General features: G+C 42.5%; 1 protein-coding gene across 1 annotated transcript in view; it reads left to right on the top strand.

Annotated features, from left to right (window-relative positions):
- Positions 1-809: 809 nt before the first annotated feature.
- Positions 810-19,055, top strand: part of Adamts5 (ADAM metallopeptidase with thrombospondin type 1 motif 5) — a 37,118-nt gene continuing 18,872 nt past the window's right edge. The window contains exons 1-2 of the mRNA XM_051191801.1: positions 810-2,218; positions 11,165-11,297. Of these exons, the coding sequence (XP_051047758.1) occupies positions 1,118-2,218; positions 11,165-11,297 (1,234 nt within the window). The 5' untranslated portion in view covers positions 810-1,117. The remainder of the gene's footprint in view (positions 2,219-11,164; positions 11,298-19,055) is intronic.

Here is a 19,055-nt window from a genome sequence, read left to right as displayed (position 1 = left end):
TGGTTGTGAAATATCACACGGACCCGGAGTTGCTGTGTCTTTAAATGGGGCCAAGGAAATTTCCTTGTTTTCCTGCCCAAATAATTTTTTTCCTCCCCCTCTCCCCCTCTCTCCCTCCTTTCTCCCTGCTTCCACCTTGCCAGATCCTGGTCCCTTCTGCCTTCCTGGCCTCCCTTTCCTCGATCACCCTCCTCCTCTCCCTGCGCCCTCCCCCATCGGATTAGGCGCGGACCGGGAAGGGTGGGAGTGGTGGGGGAAGCTCTCCCTTTAAGAGGCAGTGTGCAGTGACGAATTGTTGAAATTGCCATTGCAGGATGGCACGCTGCTATAAATTCATTGTCCCACCTCCTCGCATCTTCACAGGGCTGGAGCCGCTCTCCGCGCCCGCAGCAGCAGACTGGGGATGACCGCGGGCTGGAGGACGCGGCAGCGGAAGGGTCCGGGTCTCGCCGCCTGACTGGCTCGCCGCAGGCCGTCTCCTGCTTTTTGATTTTAAACATTTTAGGGCTTTTTCCCCCGTCTCTTCCCCCCCCCCCCCGCCACCGGGTTCCAGCAGAGCCGAGGAAGCCCACGGAATAAGAAAGGAAGTGGGGTCGGAGCTTGGAAGCTCCACAGCCGAGGAGCCCGAGGCTTCAAGGGGGCGGGAGCCGACGCGCACCAGTTGCGGGCGGGGAGCGCGGTCGCCCTCCTTCCTCTCCTTTCTCATTTGTTTTGATCGGTTCGTGCAACAATCTTGTCTGCATTGGGCTTCTCTCCTTTTTCATATTTGGTAGCGCACCACCGCCTGGCTTTTGCTTTTTGCTCCCCTTCCCTCTCCCCCGCCCCCTTTTAATTTTTCTTTCTCAGTCTCTCGGAGCACAATTCCAAACATTTTCCAAACCAACAAAGAAAAAGTTCGCACGCTGGCACCGTGGCCAGGACAGGCTGGCGGTCTGCGGCGGGTTAGCCCAACCATCCCCCGGACACTTGACTCAACCTTGCATGCAAGTGTGTAGACAGTGTGTAGGTGGGTGGGTGGGAGGCCGAGTCCCCCACCCCCGCCCCTGAAACTTCCATAGCAAATAGCAAACATCCCGCTAGATTCAATTGCGCAGCCCCTCCCGGTGGGCAGCGCACTATGCGGCTCCAGTGGGCGTCCCTGCTGCTGCTGATGTGTGCGTCCTGCCTGTCCCTGACTGCTGACAACCCCACCAGGGCACCTGCCCAGGATAGAACAGGACAGCTTCGGGCTGCTGCAGCGGCCGCCCAGCCCGGGCAGCTGCAGGGGGAGGAGACGCAGGAGCTGGACCATCCGAATCTCCTGGCCAAGCAGCGCAGGAGCAGCGGGCTGGTGCAGAATATAGACCAGCTCTACTCTGGCGGTGGCAAGGTGGGCTACCTTGTCTATGCCGGCAGCAGGAGGTTCCTGCTGGATTTGGAGAGGGATGACTCAGTGGGTACCGCTGGTGGCATCCTTACTGCAGGAGGCGGGCTGAGTGCATCATCTAGCCACCGGGGTCACTGCTTCTACCGGGGCACGGTGGATGGCAGCCCAAGATCCCTAGCTGTCTTTGACCTCTGCGGGGGTCTCGATGGCTTCTTCGCTGTCAAGCACGCGCGCTACACTCTGAAGCCCCTCCTGCGTGGATCCCGGGCCGAGGCCGAGGCCGGACGAGTGTACGGGGATGGATCTTCGCGCGTTCTGCACATCTACACCCGTGAGGGCTTCAGCTTCGAAGCCCTGCCGCCACGCGCCAGCTGTGAGACTCCCGCGTCCCCGCCTAGGCCTCAAGAGCGCCCCTCGGTGCACAGTAGTTCCAGGAGACGCGCAGCTCTGGCTCCGCAGCTCTTGGACCAGTCAGCCTTCTCACCAGCTGGGGATGCAGGACCCCAGACTTGGTGGAGACGGAGGCGCCGTTCTATCTCTAGAGCCCGCCAAGTGGAGCTCCTTTTGGTGGCTGACTCCTCCATGGCGAGGATGTATGGCAGGGGCCTGCAACATTACCTGCTGACCCTAGCCTCCATTGCCAACCGCCTGTACAGTCACGCTAGCATTGAGAACCATATCCGCCTGGCTGTGGTGAAGGTGGTAGTTCTGGCCGACAAGGACAAGAGTCTGGAGGTGAGCAAGAATGCCGCCACGACCCTCAAGAACTTTTGCAAGTGGCAGCACCAACACAACCAGCTAGGGGATGATCATGAGGAACACTACGATGCAGCTATCCTGTTCACCCGAGAGGTAGGTGCAGTGGGTGGGGACCCAGCTCTGGGATATGGAGCCAGGTGCAAAGGGATGCTCTCGCTGGTGACTCTGCTTCTGGCACTCAATATAGATTTGCTTAACTGCATCTTGCAGGAAACTCAGCCTCTAGCCCCATCCAGGTGCTCCGATTAGCCTCTGTAGTAATCCCTGCTTTAAATGAGGAGACCTGCTTAGGAGAGCAACATTCAACAAGACTAGATGCCATCCAGGCAGACAGAACAGTATGGTGTATGAGCATAAGTAGACAGGTTCGCGCTTAAGGAAGGCGAACAGTTAAAGAGCAATCGTGATTTGTACTTCCCAGCGGAGACAAAAAATACTATTTGTCCAACTTAATGGGAAGGACTTGAAAGTTGGCCAGTCGCTTTTATCAGATTGATGACCTCCCTTGTAAATGTCCTTATGCGAACCCTTCTGCAACACTGGCCCTTTCCAAAGGACTCATTTTCGAATGTGGCTTCCAAATGGGCTTCTGACGTGTCCACCTTGGAATCTGAGTTGCTGAGAAGGAAGGAATGTGGGAGGGCCCAGAGGATGCAGAAGTCCAATCAGATGAGAGGACAACCCCTAAGGTCCTTGAATAAGACCTACTAGCACATCAGAAGCACCACCCTCCAACCCAGCTGCCAAACAAGGGTCACATCCAGTTGGAAGGTTTGGGTTTTGGATGGATGTTTCTGAAGCTCTGGGCAGAGCTTCAGGATGTGGGGAAAGAGTGTTTTCCAAGGACTTCCCCCACGTTAAGGAAGATGGTTACAGAGAAGGAAGAGATGGGTCATTATAAACCCAGACATTCTGGGAGGAATGGATCTATTTACACAGTGACCAGACCACCAAGTTAGTGAGATATTTCAGACAGAAAGTCCGGCCTTGCTGGTGGTTGTGAGCCCCAGGGTTCACATTCACAAAGCTGGCTTGGTTGGCAGCATCCATTCTATTGTGTGTATGCACAGGCGTGTGTGTGTGTGTGTGTGTGTGTGTGTGTGTGTGTGTGTGTGCGTGCGTGTGTGTGTGCATTCCACAGAGGATCATAGCTTCAGTGTATGTATGACTGCCATGATCACCGCAATCTCAGAAGTCAGCACTTTGTCTCACATGCCTGGCTGTCACAGTCCTCCCCCTCCCCCAACCCTGTGACACTTGGACCCTGGAGTGTGCTATATACAGCCCCCATTCAGGATGAGCGGCCAGCTGTCCTTCCTATTCCTAGCATTTTGATGGGCTATAAGTCTCCGATTTAAGCCTAATCCATTGACAAAATAGACTTCTCTGCCTAACTTGTGCCTCTCACATGCCTGGAGAGACTGATGTTTAAAATCCATTCTAGGTTTATGAGATCGGTCCAGCACACACGGTGCAACTACAAACCGTTTCACTGTGTAAAACTGCAAATCATAACAAAAGAGCATAGATAGAAAAAGAGGATAGAAAATTCATGGCAGAGAATTCAGGGTGGCACAGTTCTGTTACTTAATTTTTTCTAGTTTTTACTAAGGCACCCATGTATGAAGGACAAAGCATTAACAAATTCAGCAGAGAGAAAACCCCAAAGTCTGTGGGGGTGGACATAAATGTAACCCACATGCAAACAAAGACACCAAAGGCAGCATTCAGAGAGAGGTGGGCGCCACAGCCTTGTGTACAATGGAAAAACTTCCGTGTCATTAAGAGATATTCCGGAAGCCATTCCTTAATTCCTTTGCCCAGTGTTAGTCTTTGAAACGGTAGAACATTTGCTTTGTAGACTGCCCTGTGAAGTTCTGCCGTAAAACTATCCCTTTCTCACTTGGTTTCCAAGACTTTTTTTTTTTTTTCTTTTTCATAAGCAACTTTCCATGTCTGTGTTTCCTTGTGTTGCTATATCACCAGTGCCTGCCAAGAAAGGCTTGGGAGAGTTTATAGAAGGAGGTTCCCTGAAGAAAGGGGAAAAATACTTTTGTAGACAGACCACACCAAAAGGCGTGTATTGCCAATCATCATAATACTTTTCTTTCAGTTTTAATACAAAAACATAATTTATAATTCTAAAATTAACTTGAAGACCTCTCACTATTTGCACCCTTCCACATACTTTTCTCAATTATTTCCCAGCTAAAAGGAAATGATCCATGATTCCCAGTAATGTCTATTGAGTTTTTGGGTTGGCTTTGTACTTGGGTAATTGACAATCACTGTTTTCCAGACTGGAAAATGCATCACCGAATTTTAACCAGACAAAAATGCAAGATAGAAATAAATTCATTCTCTAAGTTGTTTTTAATTTAAAAATCCTTAATTACATTCTATTTATGGAGGAGCTCATGTGTCAGAGCATGTAAGCAGGGGTCAAGAAGGACAACTTTGGGAATTGGTTCTTTCCACCTACCATGTCAACCCCGGGGAAATAAACTCGGGTTCTCAGGCTCTATGGCAAGTGTCTTTACCCACTTGAGCCAGCCACCCTGCCAGCCCTAACTTAACTTTACTAAGACTCACAACAAGATTCTCCAAGCTGGTTTGCACATGGGAAACACTTAGTGGGACCCTCTCTGGACTCCTTGCCAAGCAGAACCATACTTAAATAAAGCAAGTGCCATTTAGTTTGAGGGTGATCTCTGACAGCCATCTAACCACATAAGCACCGAATCTTTGAGATACAGTGATACTATGAATATATTATTCTAAAAGAGGACTTTTAGGTGGCTGGGGAAAGTATTTTGATACTGGGCAATACTAACTTGAAAGTATTCAGTATGCAGCGTTGATCTCTGGCTAATGCTTCAAAAAGTGTAAAACCAAGAAGTCTAGAGGAGAGACTATCAGGACTCTGGTGTCTAAGGGAAGTCAGGTATTTTCAGTCTGGTCATATGAAAGAAATAACTTTCATAGCTCTTTTCAGCGAGAAATACCCAGATTTGGCACGGGGATTCCATTTTTACAACTCTGTTTTGAATGTAAGATGTGTGTTGCTTAGCAGCCAGACAGACGCTCAGCCATCAAATCCATGTTTTGATGGGCTCTGAGTTCTGTTCAAATTTTGTGTCCAGATGTCTTCTGCTAAATTGCTTGTTTTTCAGGCGTGAAGCAAATGTGTGAGGAAGTGCCTTCCCCTCCTGTTTGCTAGTCAGTAACACCTTGAACGTTGTGTCTAGCAGTCAGCAGATGAGTATTAATAATTCAGCTATTGAGCAAACACACTTGCCTGTCAGGGCTATGCACTGGCCTTCAGTAATGTTCTAATTATAGAAACAGCACCCACTATTTTTCTGGCACAAAGCCACTTTCATTGCCAATGGCATTCCTGCTGGAATCCACACTACTTCTGCCACCAAACGTTAGAAGTCAAGCCCCCAGGGGTTTACGCTTCACTTCTCCGAGCCCTCTTCTCATTGTGACTCTCTTCCTTGTTGAATTTTTAAAGACAATTTTGAGCTTGTTTTCCAGACCATTCATGCCTCTGTAGAAACAAACATCTTCCTGGTTGATGTCAAAATCAGGAACTCTTTCCCATGCCTCTCCCTACATCTGACCAACAACAATGAACTCTTTAATATTGCATAGATTAAAATCATTGGGTGGGATATGAACCAGCTAAGAGACTACAATAAAAAGTCCATTACTTTTCATTAATTACTAAAGCAGAGTTTGATAAGCTAATTTGTTCCCCCGAGACCCCCTCTTTTCTCATGCCTATCTTGGAATGCTTGATCCAAGACTCAGACGTTTTCCCTCTACCATTTGCTTCCTTATTACATTGGACAAGAAGTGGACACTAGGAGACAAAAACCTTGGAAGAGAGAAAGGGTTGCACTTGGTCCTTGGTATGCTGACTGGACCAACTAATTCAGTCACATATTTGAGTTCAATACTACTTTAAGTTTACAGTGACCATTGCCAAAAAACTACAACTATAGATCAGCCTTAAAAGAGATGTAACAATCCAGAAACGTGGAGAGTGGTCACAGATTCAGCAACTCTAGCTTATCATGCATGCACGAAAGAGTTATGAGGAATACATCGAAATACTTGAGCCATAAAACAATATTATACAACAGGACAAAGAATAGATTGTCTCATAACAAATATACAGGTCTCATTGCAAATATACAATTGCATGGTTTTTATGGATGGACTGATGTGACCAATCCTGTTTGATAAACTGATTGACTACCTGTTATTGAGCATTTCTTAAGTACTATCCCTAGTGTGAATCATTTTATCCCTAAACAATCAAACAATCAGCAACCATAATGTTGTTTTGTTTTGCAGGCAGAAAATATATTTCAAGAGAAACACAGATAATCTGACTAGTTATTCAAATACCCAATCAACAACTATCTTTATAGCCAGGGATATACAGAGGTTTAAAAACTCAACCACATCCTGAAAATCTATTCCAGAAAATATAGCAATGATATTGAGTGCGTACACCAGTAGAACTTCTGGTAGATGTGGTTGTAAGATAAGGTTGTAGAATTCAGTTTGGGAGAAGGCAGTGCTAGCCAGACACATGTCCTTCTAAGAATTAGCATAGCAGACACACCAAGATTCCACGCGCCATGCATGGCCCAGCCCCTATGGAGAATCGCTGAAGTGTAGGGACGTGCTATAAGAAGACAAGAAACAGGAGGGTTGAATGATCATTGATTAGCTAAAGAAACAAGTAACAGCTAGATTACTGGGGTGGGGAGGAAGAAATCGTATATTGCAGGTGTTGGTTTGCTAGTGCTACAACAACAAAATAGCAAAGGAGGGACGGATCTAACAACAAAGAGAAATTCTCACTCAGTTCTGGATCCTGGAAACTTTAAGATAAAATATCTTCCTGGTACGCCTTTGGATAAGAAATCGCTTCCTAGTTTATAGGAGTCCCTCTTCTTCCTGTGTATTTACACTGCCATTCCTCTTTCTCGTCTATCAAAGAATGGAGGCAGGGCAGGGGAAGAAGACAGAAGGGATAGCAAGGGAAAGAAAGGAGAGGGGAGGAAAGAGTCCTGAAGTGCCCGCATTATGTGAGCCATCCTTGTTAAGTTATATATAGTCCCTTTCTCTAAGTAGAATCACACTGGAGTACTGGGAATTGGGTTGAGGAACTCAAGGGATGATATACTCAGGTCATAGCATCATGCTATCATATTTTGTACTCTAAACCAATTGCATTGGAAATCAATAGAAAGAACAGTAGTGGAGGAGATAAGCGAGGAGTGCCATAAAATGAGCCTTGCTAATTGGCTTAGTGGCCCCCGTGGGCACAGTGATGTTAAGGATTGAAAAGTGTGGGTCAAGAAAGGGTTAAGAAAGAAAAAAGACAAATATGGGTAAGTTAAGCTTTTCTAGTTGATAGAATATTTCAGTTTATTGTTTGGGGAACCAAACTACGAATGACCTATGCAGGCAACAGTTGCCAGGATAGGGCCTGAGGAAGGGCAGGGTCCATTGTGTTGAGTTGTCAGTAGAACTGTGTGGAAAGAAGAGTGGGCATCCCAAATATTGTGATGTCTTACTCTTGCTCTGAACACTACTGTTGGCTTCACCAGGAATCAATACTGTATAAAGGGTTCTTCTTCAAACTGTTGCCCTTGGGAAGTCTGCCCTTACCAGACTTTATGTTTCTTCCAATTCCTTATCTCAGCATTTTTTTTCTTACTACATGAGAAAAAATCCTTCAATCAAGATGAGAAATTCTCCCACTCTTGTGATATTCTTTGCTTGGATAGCAATGGCCACTGGGTGCTTGGCTCCATTTCCCATCTGGTCTAAACTTGAATGCTTTCCAAGCTTTCCTCCGAGCACTAAAGCTCTAGGGGGTGTGCTTTGCTGCCTCCTCATCACATTTCTATCCACACAAACAGGTCTGAGGTACTACTAGAATTTTTGAATGGCATGAAAAGTCACAAAGTCCCCATATTCACAGTCTCTGTGACCGTAACAGGGCTAATGATTTCCTTGTGGAAACTTTTTGATTCTAAAGATGATCTGAGAGATATCTTGAAGAATCCATTGTCTCTCTCCTATAGCTTTGCCAACACAATACCATGGGACCACAGTTAACTCCCCTCATACTTTCAGAACACTTACATTTTACTCAGTTTTCCATTGCATCATTCAATAATCAATAATAATGTGATACTGATTCTAAACAAAAAACAACTGCTGAAAAATTAAATAATTTGCCTTGTGATGGATAATTGTTTAAACAGACATTAATTAGCTCTTCCAATTCACTTACCTCTTTTATAGATGCTGACCTGCCTTCTTTAGAGTCCTCTACTTCCATTTCTAGAATACAGACCAATATATATGCTATAATGTGTATACATTAATATGTGATCACTACAGTATTATCCCTACCCTTCCTCTGAATTTTAAAAACCATATAAACTTGAAGGCTAACTAACATGCAAGTTCTGTTGTAAAGGGATCACCAGAAGCCAAAAATATGGATGCAAAATGCTATTTTAATAATTTGATATATAGTCTTTACACCTTAAAAAGCACTTTGACTTATAATGTTCTTTATACATCTTGAGTGTGAAACCATAACTGCACTGAAAATGTTCAAAATTGCATGAGAGAAATGGAAAGTTTTCAGTTTATAATTACAGCTGTGGATGTATAATGGCGTGGCAATGTAGTCAAGGGGCTTAATCAGTCTGGTTAAAAAAAATATAAGTGCTTCTGTTCATAATTTAGTCTCATGCACAATTTCCATGGCAAAAGGCCAAATGCATTTAATGCAATTCAAAGAAAACAAGGGAGGTTGATGGCCTCTAATGAGCAATTGATTAGCAGTAAACAGAGATAATAAGATTCCGGTTTCCACTCCATTGGGAACAGGAAGGCCGTTTCCTTATGCATTGGCTCCAAGCTGGTTAGTGATACAAGGAGTGGAAGTCAAGTCTTAGATTTGATTATTTGAAGATGATCAACTCCAAATTATTATTATAAACACAAATCTTGGTTTAAAACCATGTGTGTATGTAAAAATAGCCTACTGTATATAAGGATTGAATCGTGACCAGGAATCTGGTCTTAAAATTGCTAAAATGATGAAAGGTGGAATTAAAACTGTGTTGTACCATATTATTATCCCAAATAGTCATTATTATGCAAAAGACAACTCAAATTTCGATTTTTAAAGCTGCTTATTTGTTCTTAGCAGCTTTGGTTTGGGATCTCCTTGGATGGCATGGAAGGATACCCAGGGAAGCTTGCAGGGTGGGAGATATTGCTGGCATTAGGGCTGTGATTCAGAGGTTTCTTCATGACAGTTCCACTATCCAAAGCTGTAATAACATAGTGGCTGGCCACTGGGTAGCCCAACACAGCCGAAAGTCACAATATAAGTAGCACAAGGAAACGGATGAGAGAAGGGAATTGGGTATAGCCTTTAAGTCTTGCTCAACATTGTTGGACTTCTATACAGAAAAATAGAGAGGGGTGAGGAGTATCTGTTGCCAGGCAGTCTGTATACTGATGTGTAGGAATACCACCTTGCACCTGTATGCCCGAAGGTTGTTGAGGTCCACCAGCAGGCAGCATAATAAAGATATATGAGGACCATTACATTGAGTCTGACTGTATTTCACCATTCAGTTTAATTAAGCAAACATTGGTAGAGTCCCTACTGTGAGATACACATTGTGAGCAGATGAGAGCTATAATAGAAACACCACTTCTTTCCCAAACTAACATTTTAGCTTCGTTTCCAGGGTTGGTTATCAACTTGTGGCTTACTTGGGAATGCTATATTGTTCTTTTGTTGTTAATACATACGCTGAGTTTTAATGAAATTCATAATTATGCACAAGAAGATTTTGTCTATTTAATAACTAAATAACATTTAAAGAGAAGGTTACTAGAAATTGGACATGTCAAAAGTTGTGGCTTCTATTATCTTCCTTATTTCTTTTATGTCTTGTTGACGTCTTTAACTGATGTTTAAAAATTAGTATGATGTGATAATTTTTGCTTTTGAGGATATCTTAAAAGCTGTGGAGATTCTAAATGCTAAAATTAATACACTCATATCTACCTGTGCAACATACTTGCACCACACATGTTTTCTCATGTGTGACCAGGTTGAGAAACACTGTTCTAAAAGCTATGAGCAAAATGGCTCAGTGGATAAAGGTGCTAGCTGCCAATCTTGATGAACTGAGTTTGTCCTGGATTAGTGGTGGTAATGGAAACCTAACTCCCACAAGTTGTCCTCTGACAACCGTACATGTACTAGGACACAGACAAGTTCACATACCCAGTAAATAAGTGTGAAATGATTAAAAATCTATGTAAGACACAGTGTATGACATTATGATTCAACTGTGAAATTCAAAACTGGTCTTTCAAGTAATAATGGACAGACGAAAGTTTGTTTTTCTATGTATGTATATATATATAGGTATATATATACATATATATATTCGATTAAAATTTAGCTTATTTCTTATATAAGTGACTGAATATATTTATATACACAAATACATGTATAAACACAGTTATGTTAATAATATATATCCTATCACAAATGTGCGGTTACAGATTGACTCTACAGAAAACAAATTATTCAGCCTCTCTCCCAAGAAGCTTGAATTTATGTGAGAATAGTATGCTTTTCTATGTTGAACACATGTAACCCTTGACAGTTGTGTATGCACTGAAGCTTTCAGGCTCTGGGGCTTGCGTTGTAATGGACAAGCTATAATCATGGCATCTTCTAAAATGCCGTTGATTTCTTTTTTCTTATCCTTCTGTGTTTCTGGATTGCAAAGTAGCCCAGAAGACTTTCTGCTTTGAATTTTGCTTTGGAAGGCTTCCAGCACTGAGCAGGTGACACCATAAACATATCTCAATGTTGCCATTTGGGGTGAGCGAGTGGCTGTCCATGGTGGCTCCTTCTGGATGTAAATTGATTTTAATGATTTCTTTCTTTCTCCCCGGCAGGATTTATGTGGGCATCATTCATGTGACACCCTGGGAATGGCAGACGTTGGGACCATATGTTCCCCGGAGCGCAGCTGTGCTGTGATTGAAGATGATGGCCTCCATGCGGCCTTCACTGTGGCTCACGAAATTGGTATGCAGCGTCTTTTCTCTTCCCTCGCCAAATCAAACACTTGTAACAGCTGCAACAGGACCCAAAATACTTGGCAATTAATTCCAGATTTCTTCTGGTTCAGATGTACCATTGGGTATTACATTTGTTTTTATTTGAATTTTCAGGGTTAACTAATGCAGGGAAAAGGAAGGCAAAGTCAGCAACACAGTAGATGTTTCCTTTTGATGGTGTCATTCAAATGTTAAGGAGAAATTTTCTCCTGCCTTTTTTCTCTTTTTTTAAGCATCCCTAAATGACTGACTCCTAGACAGAATTTGCCACAGTTGCCTATGGAATGCAGAGGCATCCCTTTTAGAAGTTGTTCATGACAGTGTTGACCAGTCCAGAGATAATCAGTTTGCACAGAAATTTAACATGTTTTGCCCCCATCATGAGTGATAATAGTAGATTCCTGTCAAAGGGAACCAGTAGCTTGTGGGAAATATTCTTGTCTCCTGCCCAGTAGTGAGGCAGCTGGAACCAAACTGACTCTCAGCATAGTTTACTTATAATGCCATATGTTCGATTAGCTTAGTATACCTAGTAATTCTAAATCCTACAACTGTAAATTGATGGCAGAGGTAAACAATTAAACTATGTCCCTGGGATATGGAAAACTAGCCACTGACCTAGGAGAATGATGTACAAGAAACTAACTGATTTAGTACTTAGGACAAAATATTAGATACATACAACTTCGTATCTTACTAAAGGAATTTCCCTTCTGTGTCAAATCATTCTCTTATTAAATTCTTTGAGACTCTGCTGTCATTTCTGAAATATAAGGGCAGCGCTATCTCTTATACAGAATTATTTTAGAAACCAAATAGGATGGAGTGTAGACAGTGAGTAGCACTTATATTCACATTCACTTACTGCAGTTTGATTAGCTAAATGTTTCATTCCCTTTCTTAATTTAGGCATAATCTCTTTATATCTTGACTTGTGGTATGAAGAAATCATCCAATCATTATAGCATCTAGATTTTCAATATTTCTATTTATAATATTTAGCTTGTTAAAGCTACAGTCTCAACTTTTAAATGAAAATTAAAAATTTTACCCCACATTCCTAGCAACCTGTGTATTTTCACAAGGTGCCAAAATCTAACCACATTTCTTTGAGGGGCAGAATAATATGTAGTGAAAGGGACAATTTCATAAATGCAAATGTGATAGCAGTTGAACAGAATTAAGTAGTTGCATTTCAACTATTATATTTTGTTGCTAAATTCTCTTGTCCCATCAGGTCCCACTGCATCAGCCCCACACAAAAATGTGTATTAATTATTAAACTGTTGGCCGATGACTAAGGCTTCTTATTGGCTAGCTCTGTCTTAATTATTAACCCATTTCTATCAATTTGTGTATTTCCATGTGGTCTTGGATTACAGGAGAAGTGTCCAGACCTGTTCCTCCTTTGGTGGCCCAAATGGTGTCTGTTTTGGTGGGCTCCCTCTGCCTACCTTTCCCAGAATTCTCCTCATCTCTTAGTCCAGCCTATCTTTCTGCCTCATTGGCCAACAGTGCTTTATTCATCAACCAATAAGAGAAACATATATTCAGAAGGACATCCTCCATCAGTATTTCAAGTACCGGTCCTGATATTGATATACTGACAGTTTCCTTAGCATCAAATATAAATCTTTGATGGAAAAAGCCTTTGCAATAGCATCATTGATGTTAATCCCGTCCAAAACATTTTTGAACATCTTTCACTTAAGCCAAAGTGCTGAGAGGAAGCCGAGTCCTTGTCAGTTCCCTGTGGAATCTCACTCCTCCAGGTCGTTTAGACACCTTGATCATCCATGTTGTCTCTATATGGTCAACCAATAATAAGCCACATTCTTAAGGAAGGGACACTGCTTCCTTCAGACCTCCTCTCCTGAGAGATGTTGGGCTTTCTGCATAGTCTCTTGATTGCTTCTCCTGGCTCCCATACTACACCACCTGGATTAGAGTATCTAAGTCTAGCAAGGTCACATTCCCTGTCCTAAATTCTTCATGAAGGACTCTGTGTTACACAGGCTGGTGAGGCGGGGGAGGTATGGAGCCAGACACCATTAGGCAAAGCAAGACAGGCATAATAGCACAGAGGAAAAACATGATAGCATAGTGAGCTCCTATATGCAGAGTCAAACCTGTGTCTTTGCATATCATTACATCCTGGTGGCCCCTTGAATTTCTTGGTTGTGTTATCACTCTTTGATTCATTATAACTCTCTATAGTTCATTTCCCAGTTAAATGTCGCCTGCTTGATTTTCCTTTTTATATTGCAAATGACCTAAAGAGATATCTAAGGTCCAAAGGTTAAGGAATATGGATTTGATTCTTTATTTTTTTTTTTAAATCTTCTATTAAGTTCATTTCTAGAAATGATAATCTTACATAAGATTTTTATCTCTGTGGATGGTCAGAGTCTTGTCTCTGGGACATCTTGACCTTAACTCGCTGATCTGTTTAAAGTATTTATTTCCCCATTGTTGCATGCTCGATCCATGTTTTAGACTTGGAAAATACATAACACATATGTAGTTATAAAAATAACATTTTGAAGCAGTGGTTTTCTAGTATTTATAATCTGCTTGAATCCCATTCCAAAACATGCAGCTTCCTTCATTTCAAGCACATGCTGTCAGTGTATTACTGTGCTCAAAACATGAGCTGGAAGGAAATATCCACACTCTAGCATAAGTTATCTATTTTTTTTCTATGGGAAGTAAAGGAATATATTTGATTAGGAATATCTTCTATTAACTGACATAGGGTCCCATGGAGTATCAAAGACCTTCTTTTGCTGTATATAGTAGTTTCAAATACAGGCTACAGTTGTACAGGAAGAAAACAAAGTGTCCTCCCTGCCCCATATCTTCCAGTTAAAAGGAAAATAAATAAACAACTCTTAAGTTGAAAATTTACACATAGGGTAAATTAAAGTGATGGTGGTTGTCATGGCACCCTGGAAAGGCTGACACAGAGGATCATGAGCTCTAAGCTCGCCTGGGTTACATAGTGAGGCTCTGTCTCAAAAAGAAAAGGGAAAATGGAGACAGAAACCCTTTGATGTAAAATTGCAGGTCGTGGAACAGAATAGACTAGATTGCCAGTTCTTCTTGCATGCTCCCCGCGTTAGCTAGGACTCTTCTGTCCTCCTGCTAACCCAGTCAGTCTCAAAATCAAATGAACAATGAGATGCAAAATGTTGAAGGCGCATAGTTATCTGATGCCAATGCAGGCTGCAGGCTTCTGCAAGAGCAATGTTCATTAATATGGACAAGACCCACAGGCAGCTCTAAGGTGCCTTCTGCTCTCTAGGCTGTGCACAGTAAATACCGACTCAATAGCTAGAACATTTCAAAATGTTGCTCCAAATCATCCATGTGCTTTGGGTGGAGGAATGTGTTTACAGCCATTTTAACAATCCAAATGAGAGCGGCAGAGAGTTTTCAAGTTGATGTAAGTTTACATTCTGAGTTTATATTTTTTAACTTGTCAAGCTTTTATTATAGACTTGTAATAATAAAGATTTCACCTGCTGCACATGTGGTCATTAAAAATAATCGTTTTATTGATGTTGAGCCAGCTTCTACTATACGAAGGGGAACAATAGGATTTTTATTAAGATTAATGAAATCCATGAGCACACAAAAGGTTTGTGTTATAGTAGTTAATTACAAAATGTGCTAAGTGAATTCCTCCACTGAGAAAGACTTCAGTGTGTTTCCCAAGTCAAAACTTTAAAGGCAGCTTTAAAGAGCAGGACCAAATCCTCAGGCAGACTTAGGAAGTGGTTGAGACACAACAGGGGGCTGCCTGCCTTTTGCTGTGGTTGGAGACTGCTCGGGTTGTGCTGAGCAGGGTATGACTCTGCCCCATAGATGATTAGATTAAACAAGTTTGTGTTTGGAAAACTGAAGGGCCCCTCCTCCACCCAAAACTTGGTAGACCAAAGGCAAGTCCACAGAATCAGACGTTCAACTGGCAAGGCAGATGTGAAGTAAGAAGAAAGCTGGGACCCAACTTGTTATTTATCTTCAGACGTGTCACTTTAATCAACACAAACTAGGCATATTTCCTGCCAAACTTGAATCAGTACCTCGCCGTGTCTTTCTTGGACCAGGGATGAAAGGTACAAATAGGTATGGGTTACATGTCTCAAGAACTGCAAGATTTAATGTTTATTAGGACTTTAAAAATAAATTTTATCCCAATCCATGTTTCTCTAGGGAAGGCCAATTGACTTTTTTTTTTCTTTTTCGCCACACAGGTTGACAGCAGCTAGTTGAACATGCAATTAAAAAGTAGATTGCAGTCAGAATGTGTGGCTTGTTTCTCTTTTCAAGTTAGGAAATTGTTCTCTCCCTCTCAATTCAGGCATTCGGTGATATTAAAACTTATTTCAAATACTAAGTTGGCAAGATAGCTCCTTGGTAAAGTGCTTGCTTGAAAACACAAAGACATGAGTTCAATACCCAGAATCTGCATTAAAACACAAAACAAAAACAAAAACAGACACCAAATTACCTGCCTGTAATCCCGTGGTGGTAAAGTAGAGACAGGTGCACCCCTGGCTCTTGCTAGCCAGTTAACCTAGCCCTCTTGGAACATTCCAGGTCAGTGACAGACAAAGTGTCAAAACACAATTTTAAGGTAGATTATGCCTGCAGAAAATCAGCCAACGTTCTCCACTGATCTTTCACACACACAGGCCCACATACAACAGCACACACATGTGCACCCACAACACACACAAACATGCACAGGGCACAACATGAGGCACCCAAAAGAAGAGGAATCTGGCATACAAAGAAATTTATAGACCTGTCTAAGGTCCATGACTAGAATATTCCAAGGGTGGCACTCAGATGCAACCCACCTGGTTCCAGAGACCAAGATTTTAATAGCACTGCACCATGAGATTCTAGAGATTATTGGGTATGAAATTAGTTTAAAATGAGAGATCATTATAAGATTGAAAAGTTCATTTATTTTTCTCTTCCCAAATTATGCACCCAAGACCACATTAAGCATTTTTACTTAATGTGTTTTTTTCCCCCAGAGGAATGTTTCCTAGTGTTATCACCTCTACGGAAAGGTTTTCGTTAGGGAGAATATGCCCCCTACGATTATTGGAGGTCATGATTCCTCTTTCTGGTAGCTCTAGATTCTGTCCTTTGTGAGCTGTTGACTCACTTTTCAACCCCTGGCCAGACCTTCTTGCACCTCCATAATCCCAGCTGGAAAATTAGGTAGATGAAAAACATGACCTCATTAAGAAACAGATGCCTCTTCTGAGCTGCACCTTCCCAAGAAAACACATTACAGTGCTTCTTGGGACATTTTTGTAGAATGTGGTACTGCTGTGTCCCCTTGACTATTGGTTAGTTTGGGATCAGGAGACCAGAACTTGAAAGTCAGTTTAATTTGCAGACCAAAGTTTAGCAAAACACTCAGTTTCCTTCCTGAGGTCAGTGTTGCCCGGTAATACCTGAATGGAATGAGAAGCTAACCCAGAGGTTCCCTTGAACGTAATGTGTCTCAGCTGAGGCTGTGGCAGAGCTGGTGTGGCTTTCCTTGAATTCACGATGTCCTGAGTTCCATATCCAGTGCTGGATAAAGCAAGAGTGTGAGCACACACCTGTGGTCTAGCCTTCAAGTGGCAGAGGCATGAGAATCAGAAGTTCAAGTTTATCCTTTGCTGTGGACCAAGCTTAAAATGCCAGCCTAGATTAATTACAACCTGCCTTTAAAAAAGAATGTCTGCCTTTCCCTAGGTGCATATGTTTTTTTTTTTTTTTTTTTTTTTTTTTAACTCCAGATTCACTAGACAAGAAGGTGAGAGCATCCTCAAGTGTCTATTTGGAATATAAAAAATGAACGTCAGTAAGTTATCACCCATTCGCCAGGGTGTAAAGAAGGCTAACAAAACCGCTAACGCCGTTTTCTTTTTGGCGTTTTGTGAGTCTACTATTTAAAATGGCTCTAAATACATAAACAGATATTTCCTTTATACAAAAGTTGGGTCTTTAATATGACCCCCTGAGTGTGAATGGCCACTTCCAAGTCCATCTCTACCTCTTGGTTGGGTACCCTATTTGACTAAGGGAACTCCCCAAAATATATTTTATCATTCTAAATTGCCTGGAATCCACCGTACTCTTTCATTCCTATATGCTGACTCCTAAGAGGGAAAAAAAATACATCTTCACAACTCCAAGGGAAAGGATGGCCTTTTTCCATTTGCCTGTGGACCCAAGCCTCTTGACCTCTAACACCTCACTGCTGCACAGACTACACTGCGCTCTTGCTCAGAAGATACAGGGGGAGGGGAACAGCTAGCTCAGGCTATGTACACATTCACGGGTTCACTTCCACAGATGATTCTTCCTGGGCTGTTTTGCCCTCTGGGTCATGAATATCTAAATCACACCCAGTGCTCACTTTAAACATCTTCGTCGTGGTGATTCCCAAGCTAACTTCCCCCGAATAAGCAGTTGTCTGAAGAATTAAAACCCATCCTTGTCAGTCAGATGTGTGTGCATTTTGCGTCTCCTTCATAGCTGTTTGAAATCCATGACTGTCAGCTGTGACGTTAAAGCTGAAATTTCCTAGATTCTGGATTGTCACGTCCTACAGTGTCACCTGTCGCATAGCATGAGCACCTCATGCGTCTGTCTGTAACTTATTCCACGTCTCAATGATGCTGCTGGCAAATTTCAGACTGACATTAAATGTCTTCACACCACTGACTGGGGACATGGGTTTTAAACACACACGGTGTCTGCTGTTTGTGACCTTCAGTATGTGTGTCTACTCTTCCCTCAAGAGCATCTGACACCTCGGCCGCTGCTCCTCCTCTTCTTCAACTCCTGCCCAGCTCTGGAGGGGAAGTGACATGGGTCTCTCACAGTACATTAGTTCCAGCTACTTGGGAACTGGCTGCCTCTTTGTGGGGTGCTTGAACTGTCCCTCTGGAGCCATGACTCCTGCCACCCATGAGAGAACAGCCTTTCCCCAGGCAGCTTACAGGCTTTCTTCATGGTGGACTGAGCGTTTTTAAATGCCAGTCTTCCAGCCAACACTCCAGCCGCATTTCTGTCTAGTTGGAGGAATCTTACAAAATGCAGAGGTGGAGATCCGATTTGTTAGTGTTCGGACTGGCAGTCTTTTCTGGTTGAACTTGCCTAAGTGTGTCTTTCACGGCAACTAACTTAGATGGCTAAATTTAGAGACCATTAAAAGTCACAGTATGATATGAAATAGCATACTAAACGATTTATTAAATCATGCTAAAATATTTTGAAAATAAACTGCCTGGTGGACAGAATTTAAATTTTTAAGTTCCTAGGAGTTATAGGAGTTACCACTGTGTGTGTCAGAAACAAAAGCAAGACACTTTCTTCAAATCCTCAAAGTGAATTTGATGTTTGCCATACATACTATATTTTAAACCATAAATCCAAAATACACCCTCCAAATGAAGTGAAAAATCCCTCGATGCAATAATAAAAATGCCTTTGGAAAATGCTATTTATATCAGTTTGGAAGGAAAACTTCTGGCTTCATTAAACATGTGTGACTATCTTAAAAAATATAATGCAAAAAGCACATATTGTTAAATTTGAAACATGGATTTGACTAAATATCCTGTTACTGAGGTTTTATTGGGCACATTTCCCTCTTTCCTTTCTTATGACACAATGCAAGTCCCTACTATGAAACTTCCAAGCAGGTTCC

This window comes from Phodopus roborovskii, unplaced genomic scaffold (assembly GCF_943737965.1).
Source record: "Phodopus roborovskii unplaced genomic scaffold, PHOROB, whole genome shotgun sequence".
Taxonomy (NCBI): Eukaryota; Metazoa; Chordata; class Mammalia; order Rodentia; family Cricetidae; genus Phodopus; species Phodopus roborovskii.
The sequence above is the reverse complement of the archived record's forward strand: the minus strand, read 5'-3'. Positions and strand labels throughout refer to the sequence as shown.